The sequence below is a fragment of the Perna viridis genome, chromosome 3 (genome assembly GCF_037379345.1).
Source record: "Perna viridis isolate PV_CMFRI_1.1 ecotype Kerala chromosome 3, ASM3737934v1, whole genome shotgun sequence".
Classification (NCBI taxonomy): Eukaryota; Metazoa; Mollusca; class Bivalvia; order Mytilida; family Mytilidae; genus Perna; species Perna viridis.
In genome coordinates, this window is record NC_142447.1 from 8,030,354 (window position 1) to 8,040,812 (window position 10,459).

At 32.1% G+C, this 10,459-nt stretch overlaps 1 protein-coding gene and 1 long non-coding RNA gene across 2 annotated transcripts; one reads left to right on the top strand and one right to left on the bottom strand.

Moving 5' to 3' along the window:
• Positions 1-679: 679 nt before the first annotated feature.
• LOC148620875 (uncharacterized) lies at positions 680-2,714 on the bottom strand. Its single transcript, XM_088574709.1, has 3 exons — positions 2,675-2,714; positions 1,128-1,778; positions 680-798 (listed from the first exon to the last, which is right to left on the bottom strand). Exons 2-3 carry the CDS (start codon positions 1,774-1,776, stop codon positions 788-790), a joined length of 660 nt encoding a protein of 219 aa, XP_088430835.1. The 5' UTR covers positions 1,777-1,778; positions 2,675-2,714; the 3' UTR covers positions 680-787.
• A 4,631-nt stretch (positions 2,715-7,345) lies between these two features.
• Positions 7,346-10,459, top strand: LOC148620876 (uncharacterized). Its single transcript, XR_015920829.1, has 2 exons — positions 7,346-7,503; positions 9,628-10,459. It is a non-coding gene; the product is annotated as an uncharacterized LOC148620876 (long non-coding RNA).

Below are 10,459 nucleotides of genomic sequence, written 5' to 3' on the forward strand. Positions count from 1 at the left end.
GCCTTTTTTTTAGAAAAAAAAGAGTTGCTGATGAAATGTTCAAACACCCTACAGAAAGCTTCAAAATGTATGATTTTTATTCACGAAGAAATGATTAGCAAGAAACAACCAACATTTCAAAGAATCAGTTTGGGTCCACTGTTTGTGTTTATTTTTCCAACGTATAATGAGTTTAAGGGATTTTATCTTACAGAGGGCACGGTATTCGGTAAAGTACGTTTAAAAAAAAATGTTAGCAGGCCATTTGAACGGTGCATTTTTTGTCGCACCTGTTGTTGTTTCTGTACACTTGTGTTTTAATACATTTATTCGTGACTATTTATTTGGTATGTGAATTGTTTATGTTCTGCATTTTTATAATAGTATTTTCCAAGCTCTCTATTTCAACGCTTTCCATCTCTTCAGACAGTTTTAATTGTATTTTGATACTGTCTTGTTTAACTAATTTTATGGACTTTGGAGTTATTGAATTAAAAATAGTTTCTGCTTTGAACATGCCAAAGGAAAAAGTATCCCGTTAACTCTGTATTTTCTCAACAATGTAAAAACATATATTGATAAAATTATGAATTGTGAAACAGAAACGGAAAACAAATCATCGAAGAAAAGAAAACATTTCAAATAGAGAATTAGTCTTGATAAAACAAACTTTGATTGGCATTATTTAAAATTACATGAGTTCATATGCAATACTTTAATAACGTCATTAATAATAACATACAACACTCCCTAAGCTGTATCACAGATAAGATGTACCGGATAGAATCATTTGTACCTTTCTTGATATCTAATAGGCTCCTGAAATTTAATTGGATAAAACACATTTATAAAAGCATTCGAAAGTTTACATCTTATCAAAAATGATTTTAGGAACTGATATCGTATGTAGCCTTTTTCTACATGACGTTGTATGTAATATTTATAGATACATATATGCAATCAATACTGCAACTGTAACCCATTTATTTCCTGTTTGTATAAAAAGTGATGCATCTATATTAATTTGTTTTAAGTTTGGGTGGAAATTCACGCATTGAAGGTATTTGTAGGGTTTAACTTGCTTTTGTCCATATTAATCATTAAGGGCTTAATCTTTGATGAAACATTTGATATTTTAATGTACGTGCCTTTGCCGTATCCACTGGCTGCTACACCATATCCACCGTATCCGCCTCCAAGAGCACCTCCACCTAATCCACCTGCAAGTACTGGTCCAGCAACTATAGCTCCACCAATACCTCCAGCAAGACCTCCTTTAAGACCACCTCCGACAAGAGCACCACCTCCAATGCCGTAACCACCACCAAGACCGTACCCACCACCAAGTGCACCACCACCAATAAGTGCGCCACCTCCAAGACCGGCACCGCCATAACCATATCCTCCTTTAAGACTGTATCCTGCACCTGCTCCATATCCATATCCACCACTTACAAGTGCACCACCACCAAGAAGAGCACCACCGAGTCCTCCAACTCCAGCACCACCTCCGTATGCGACTCCGCCGTATCCTCCTTTAAGTCCATATCCGCTTCCGTATCCACCTCCTACTCCACCGTACCCGTATCCACCTCCTACACCACCGTATCCGTATCCACCTCCTATTCCACTTCCAAGACCACCGAGACCACCCAGACCGACAACTCCTACACTAACAGGTGCTGCTGAAAGTACTACACCTCCTCCACCACCACCTCCGTAGGGTCCATATCCTCCTTTTGGGGCACTTGCAAAGGCAGCACCAACGATTGCAAGAAGACAGATTGCTGTATTCATTTCTATAAAAGAGGATTTAACGATAAATAAGTTATAATTGACACTCTTTTTTATCTTCTCATATCATGGAAAAGAAATTCATGAATTGGTTTATATTATTATATAATCTTCACGATGTGGTTTATTCTTATTGTCGCTTTCCATACAAAAGAATTTTGTAGACATAGCCTATATTAGTGTCATTTAATGATTTAATCTGATTACCTACTGAAATGCCGCGGCAAAATCTACTGTTACATAAAACATGAGCCATACTTAATTTATGAAATTTAGTTATCATTTTATTTACATCTTCAAATCTTTGAAAGTTTTTAGTAGGATTTATTTTATAGAATATTGTATATGTTCATACCCTGTTTACATGTAAACACATCTAAAATTGATTGCGAAGTGTTAAAATGAGTTTAAGTTCACATAAGTAGCCTGGTGCAAACTGTAAAAAAAATAACTTTGGGTAATCTTGCAAGTAAACGTTAATAAATATTTATGTACGTAAGAAAAATGAATATTCATGTATGCAAGAAAAATGAATATATCAAAAGTATAAAAATACCGATATTGAATGGTATTCAATTCCCAAATATACAACATATCATCCCACTTATCCTCATTTCGCCAAATAATTTTTTGTAACATACTTCTTTATCAAATTCAATTTTGTATTAAAATTTCTTCGACGTACTTATTCTTTCATAGTGAATTTAATATAGTTCAAATAAATAATTTTCTTTAAAAAAAAAACCGAGTACCAATTTACCCTATTCAAAATCTACACCTTCTTACAAATTATAATACCCCATTCCCTATAGCTTATCATTTCATGACCCTACCCGTTTTACCAGGAATAAAAAGGTTAACATCTTTTTAGCTGAAAAACAATTTTTTTATATAAACCTACTGTTAATGGGAGTCTTGGTGAAGTCTTGTTTCGTCGAAGTAGTGATATTGTATTGGTATCATGAGTCCGTCAGCTTTTATATCTTTTTAATACGAGAAAATTGCTGATGCAATTTAGATTTGAGTGCATTTATGATTGATTCGTGAAATAAATGTAGAGCGCACGTTCCTGGAGAGTGAATATCCTCTTCTTAATATTGTGGTTAAAAGATTCACGATCTGATTGCATGCAATGTACGAAAAACTGCCAAATTAGCAACTATAATAAAAAAAAAGTTCTTTGATCTATCGTGTTTTGTAAATGATAGGTGTTGTCAGAAGGTATTAAGCAATAAACGTTTATTTATGAACCATTCATCATTAACATTTAACAACGAAAACTGTGACTTAACAATTGTCTTTTCAGCATACTTACTATTGAGATAATTATAAAAAAACATAATTACTGATTGAGAGCATATCGAAATTAATTTCCGATTTGTGTTTAACAATACTTAACTTTATTTTGTCTTTGATGATTTGGTGGTTTACCCTTATAATCATTAATGCATAATTAGAAAGTAAACTGTTTCCAACAATAAATGAACTAATACCACAATAAAATAGGGATCTAACAAATGCCTATACCACAACGACAATTAAGAAATTTTCGGCAGAACGACACTATACATTCAACATTATTTAGGGAAATACAAGGGAACCATGATTTGAATAAAAAAAATATCTGAGTATGACGACCTGACACGAAAAAAAAACACACCTACACATAACAAAACTCATGAAATATCATAAACGTATTGATTTTTGCAGTGCTTCGTAGAGAAGCGAAAAATAGTTTCTGTGAAGTTGATTTTTAACCAAATATAACGTTTATCACGTTTTCAAACCGCGAAAATTGAACATTTTCACTTGAAAGGATCCGAAAAATTTAGTAATCGTGAAAATTGGTACCTGCAAAGTAACCAAATTAACAGCTACGAAGAAACAAAAGGGCATGAACAATCGAAATATAGAGTTGATATAGCTTTGAAATGCAGCAAGAAGGTATTAAAAGGGAGTCCATGCAAAAAACCAAGACAATGGGTGGCACATAACAAATTCCGTTTTCAAAAAAAAAAAAAACTCACTCATTTCATATCACAAATGCATCCTTTCTCAAAGTTGAAAGGTTTGAAATTCATTGACTTAAGAGATATTACTCTTTAATTTGAGTAAAATTTGGTTGCTTTGTTAGAGAACTTTCAACCTCTTTTCTGACCCAACCATTATCGATTTCAACAACCTTTATTCTATTTGACATAACATATGATATATTCATTACATTGAAACTAGCGGTAATCAAAAGAATGTAATCCAGGGACAAAGACCAGACATGGAAAACAGACATACACAACAAAGAACATAAAGTAACTAAAATCATACATACAAAGTAACAAAAGCAAATGAGCAACTCGGACTCCACTAAAAACTGGGAGCATGGACCAGGTGCACCGGTAGGGTAAGCGTCCTCTGCTTTTCTAGAAACACCCGCCGAGTTGCTAGTAAAAAGTCAAGTCAGGGGTAAACAAACGAGGAAAGGAATACTATGACCCGTTGAATAAATCCGTTTTCATGATGCAGATGGATACACCATAACGATCCACGAGTTCGTGATGACGACCATACAACTTCTGTAGTGATGACTTCAATCTCGTAGCAACATAACCCTGCTCCAGGAGCCTATCTGTTAGAGATCTATGCGCGATACAAAAAGTCTGCGTAGTTTCGGCAAGCTCTGGCATAACGTATGAGTCGTGATATGAACATTCCATAAGCAGGTGCCGAAGGGATGTTGCCACAGATGAAAGGAAAGTTGACAATAAAGTTATAGCTCAGGGTCTGCCTGATTTTTAAATGGACAACCTCTTAAATTATATCAAAACCTGTAAGTTTAAGTTGTTTTTCATTTATGTATTTAATTGTGTGTAACACTCCTTGAGATATTTAGGTTTCCCGCACGCACGATACCCAAATGCACACTAAACGCTCACGAAACGCACGATAAACGAACACTTCTATCGTGCATTAAACGAACGCTACTATTGTACGTTTAAACGCACGATAAACAAACGCTCCTAGCGTGTGTTGAAACGCACAATAGACGAACAATGAAAAAAAATGATATCAACAAACAATGAAGAAAGAAAAAATAGAAAGCAGAATTAATGAAAATATTTGAATTAATAATAGCAAAACATATATCAATAACAGTTGAATCAAGGATATAATCGAAGTACAAAAATAAAAAAAATGGTTCTATCGTGCGTTTAAAGGTATGTTTAAATTGTATGTACACATTGTACGTGAATAAATGGACATACATGTATGTTACCTTATTATTAGCTTACTTGGTTGAAGGACATGTGAGCTATTGCCATCCCTTGGCGCCCGCCGTCTTTGTTAACAATTTTTCCAAACTCTTCTCCTCTGACACTACTTGACCAATTGAAACCAAACTTGGTATGATTGTTTCTTGGGGTATCTTGCATAGAACAGGTGTGGAGATTTTTGATTCGTCGAAAAACATGGCCACTGTTACTAAAAATAGAACATAGGGGTCAGACAGTAGGTTTAGCCAAATTATGACACAATAAAATTGTTAAGCAAGATGAGATCCATCTGTGGTCAAATTTTCATTTTAATCTGTTTAGGTATGTTGGAGTTATTGCCCTTTCTCGATGCTTATTTTATTTTATTATTATTATTATTTTTTTTTTTTTTTTGCTTTTCTAAATGTTATTTATTTTCAAAACTCATCTCCTCGGCCAATTGGAATCAAACTTGGAATGAATGTTTCTTGGGGTATTCTGCATAGAACTGTTGTGGGAATTTTTGATCCGTCGAAAAAACATGGCTACCGTTACTAAAAATAAAACATGGGAGTCATACAGTAGTTTCTCGCTTATTATATCTCCAAAATCATTAGGCTTAGGTTTAGGTTTAGCCTAATGCATTCAATTGCTGAAATGATCATTATAAGGCCTACAAAAGGCTCAAAGGGATCAAAGTTGTCAGACGATTCCTTGTAAGAGTTATGGCCTTTGAAAGGTGAAATTTGTTTTTACAGTTTTCAGCCAATATTTTTAAACTATAATAGATAAAAAGAAACCTTCAATTGCTGAAATGCTCATTATGATAAGTCCTACCAAGTCTTCTTGTGTCAAAACTTTTGGACAACCCCTTGTTAAATGTATGTCCTTGAAAAGCAAAAATAACCAGTTGAACGATTCAGGCTACTGGGAGTTTCTTGTTGTTTTGTTTTCAAAGTTCTCTTCTTAAAAGCCATGAATTTTCTGTCACAATGTCACAGTTTGTCAATTAAGGAAAGCATTTCTCTAAAGGCTGATGTGAAAAATATTTTTATTCTTGTATAGTTCTTGTATATATTTGATCTAGATTTTTTAAAATTATTTATAAAAAAGTCTCTTCTTCAAAATGAAAGTTTGGAATGTTCATGCTTTGCAAAAGGTAAAATTCCCTTTGAATGTAGTTTTTAAAGAAAAAAAACACATACACACATTCTGAGTTTACAAAAATGACATGAATAGCGATCTTCCTAACAGTTAAAAGAACAAAACAATGCATATAAATAAATACGTGAATCAACACAATTTTATATGCAAATGTTCAGTTATAAACAGCTTGGCTTTAATAAGTATTTCTTGTATGTAATTTATATTTGAACCTCGGTCTTCCTAATGTTACAAATTACATTTAGACGCGAAAAGAGACAGAAAACTAATGACTGACAAAAATGAGTAATTTTGATATTCCTATGACGAAAAATAACACAAAGTTAAGAAAAAGGACGAAAAGCTTTTATTGTGACAGTTGAATATTATTATTGCATTCCAAGTACGGATTATATACCAGTGATCAAAGACAAGAATATGATGTTGGTTTTCAAAAGATCTTTAGGAAAAATAACATACCGATTGTCCTATTAGTCGAATAGTATAACGACGACATACGGGACAAATAAAATTCTACAAAGAACATGTACAAAGTACAAAGAAAATGTTTACAAAACGGACAAAAATAAGGCAATGACCAAAAGGACACAATGTACACTGTTAAGACAAAAGATGAATAACAAACTGATGATCAAGGGTATGCATACGATGTCGCTGACCGAAGAGAAAATTAAAAATCGACGAAAAAATAACGTACACTTTAATACAGCAATAAATAACAAACAAAATGGGATTAATTTGTACCCCGTTGACCCGTAGGTTAAGGTCTTTGTGCATCTAGTACAAATTAAGAGCGGAGAGTTTGTCAAATGACTAAAACAAAAGTACGTAAATCATGCTGTACTTTTTAAATACCAAGTGACTAAAATACACTACTTGTTTTGAAATTTATCATTGTTAACATACTTATAAAAATATCAACCTTCTTTGTATATAATTTTGATGCATCTACTTCTGTGAATGATGTATTAATTTTTGTGGTCGATTAAAAACAGATTTGACAAAGTGAAAGGGCACAAAGTAAGGTATAAAACAATGAATCATTATATAGTTAAAAGGCTTAATTAATGAAGTATTTGATGGAGTGTTTCTCCATCAAGCATACCCACGAAACATAACACAATTTAACTTAAAAACTACTTTTTGACATGTACTTTCTTTCGTCAGGACGTAATCCGTTTTATCAGGACATAAATAGAGTGATGGAACATATAGCGAGTTGTCCCGCGATAGGTTCGGAAGACGCATTGAATGAATATTTTGGTATGTCATTTTATTTCGAATGGACAAGAAGGAACTTTCATGCTTAATAAGCGAGGTAAAAGCGATTGCCTTTTAGCCTTATCAAATTTTGCGTATTTTTTTGTTTTTGCATAAGCGTACACGTGGTTTATTTTAAAAACGTAAACTTCCAAAGTTGTATCAGCTGCATTGCTTTCTTCTTTTCTATTTTTCTTTACTTTATTTTGTACAGTTAAATTAAGAACACAAATAAATAACAACCCTAATATGTGTAATTTGCATGCAGAAAGTAAATCGGGAGGGTTCATTTGTTTAGTCAAGATAAACCAACATTTATTAGTAAATATTAAAAGGATTAAATAAAAAAAAAACAAAACAAAACTCAAAATAAACATGTTTTGATGCTAATTCGTCAGTGAATTTGTTTTCTTGTTTGATTTGATTGTCACTGTGTAGTTCTCAATAAGATCATTATATTTTATTTATTCTTCTGACTCGTCTTTTATTTAAATGTCGGTAAATTCGTATGCCGGTTTTACCGTGTATGTTAATTTATACAGAAATCGTGAAAAGAGAAAAATAATTTCGACACCGAAACGTGTGTTAAATTTATTACTTAATGTTTTGAATATTGAGTTTATGTTTTCTTCAATTATTATTAAAAATAGTTTCTAACATATGCAGACATAATTATTTTATAAACTTCCAGAAAATATACATTCATGATGATTTTGCTTTAAATATTGAAAGTAAAATTCTTCGAAATTTCAAAATCGCTTCATACCTAATATGCAGAACGATTAACATGATGTAATGTATTTTCACCTTGAAAAAAATTAGTTATGAAAACAAGTTCATATGTTTGCTTAAACAATATACACATTCTGCATAGCTCTTAGTAACTTAAGTACATTTTTTTAGTCTTCATACTAGTTTCTTTGATGCTTACATAACATTGATGTAAAATGCTGAATACAACGTTCCAATGATTTTTAAGAGTTGTATCCCTTACTGTAGGTCTACCTCCTTAAATAACGGAAAACTTGAATGGCAGTTTTACCGTGTATGTAAAATCATACAGAAAGCTTGAAATGAGAAAATAATTTCGACATTCATTTGAAAATACTTGTGTGTTCAATTTATTACATAATTTGTTGAATAAATGGTTTACGTTTTCCTCAATTATTATTAAAAACACTTCTTGAATATGCACTCATGGCCATTTTAGAAAATATACATTCATGATGAGTTTGCTATAAATGATGACAGTAAATTTGTTTGAAATTTCAAAATCGCTTCTTACATCATATGCAAAAGATTAACATGATGTACTGTATTTTCACCTTGGAATTTAAGTAATGAAAACAAGTTCGTTTGCTTGCTTAAACAATATTTTCACCCTTATTGATAGGTACTTGAGTCTATAATTCATTTGATTAATTTCCTTATAATAGATCCTGCTTATTTGTTGAATTTTTACATGAATTGAAAATTGAATTGAATCTTATTGAACACGTGTTCAAAATTTAAGTGGGTTTTGCGTCATCTCAAAATTGTACTCATATCATGTCTTATTATGTAAACAAAACCAAATTTTGAAAATTAATTCCTGATTCTTAAAGACGTTTTACCCATTTATCTATAAGAAAAGTTACACAAACTATTGAGCATCACACTTTAACAATGAACGCAATTTATTTAAGTAGAAGTTGTTATATAAACCAGACAGAGGGTGATTCATCCATGTAAAAAAATCCAGTCTTAGTTTTTCTCTTGGTTGTTTTACTTTTAACATAAAACTTCTATAGATTGTGTATGAAATTGACACATTGCAGTTTTTTTTTATTTGGTTTGATTTGTTTGTTTTAGTGGAAATAAATGTATGATTTTTTCAAAAGTAGACGTGATATAAAATATATAAAAAATCATATGTTTGGTGCGTTTTTTCTAAACCATGAATCACCTCTACTATAGAAAATGTCTGAATTTCATATGGACTTGTTCTTAAACATCAGTAAACCATATAACTATGTAAGCTACAAAACACCTATAATGAGGTAAGAAAACTGTTGAGACTCGGGCTCCATTGTTGTGTTTTGTATGTTTCTTATATCAAACTATAGATGTTTGTATCTAGTTTTGGAATGCGTTAGACTCGTTATTTGAATAGAAACTGTTTTCATTTTACTTTTTATTTCAGTTCGTTCGCCAATCACTATACTTGAAAGCAACATACAAACATGTCCTTCTGGTTCAGACATTTAACTTGACGTTTATTGGGTTTTACCACATAGATAGCTTCTCCCTGTGTAACATTTTTCGGAAATTCACACTGTGAAATAAAATCGGTAATTTTACTCTACTTTTCCCATCAAGAGTCACTAACCATCACCACACATGTACATGAAGATAACCGTCTTGTAACAGACAAAATACAGGTGCAAGTAGGATTTGGGCATATCATTTCTTGTGTTTTGTTCACATTTGTTGATGTAAAGTATCATATATTTATATGAGTGGAAAAAAACTTTATGACATCCTAGAACCAACATTCTTCTATAAGTTATCAAACTGGTGAACCCGGTAAAAGTATGATAGGTTGAACAACTAGATCTACAACAACTATCTTACATTATTTTTATCATTTGTGTTTCTCATGTAGTCGAAACATCAGTTTTCTTACAAATATGAAAACAGGTAAATAATCAAATAAATAATAGTACATGATGTCTATATGTTTGACAAATATTGTACACTGAACGGAATTTAAGGTTCACTATATAACTGAAAACTGTTTTAGAGAAAGGTTTTTTTTTTGTGCCCAAATGGTGTATTGTATATAAACCGGTAATCATTAAAATATCATGAATACCCTTTAATAAACCCTTACTCAGTCGGAGCGCGGCGTTCGGTTCGGCTTGTATTTATTTTATTTTGCTAATGTATTTCTGGTGTTTTTGCCGTTCTACTAAAATGTCTTATGTACATGAACATGCATTAGCATACTATTTAAAATAAAATCTGACAGATGG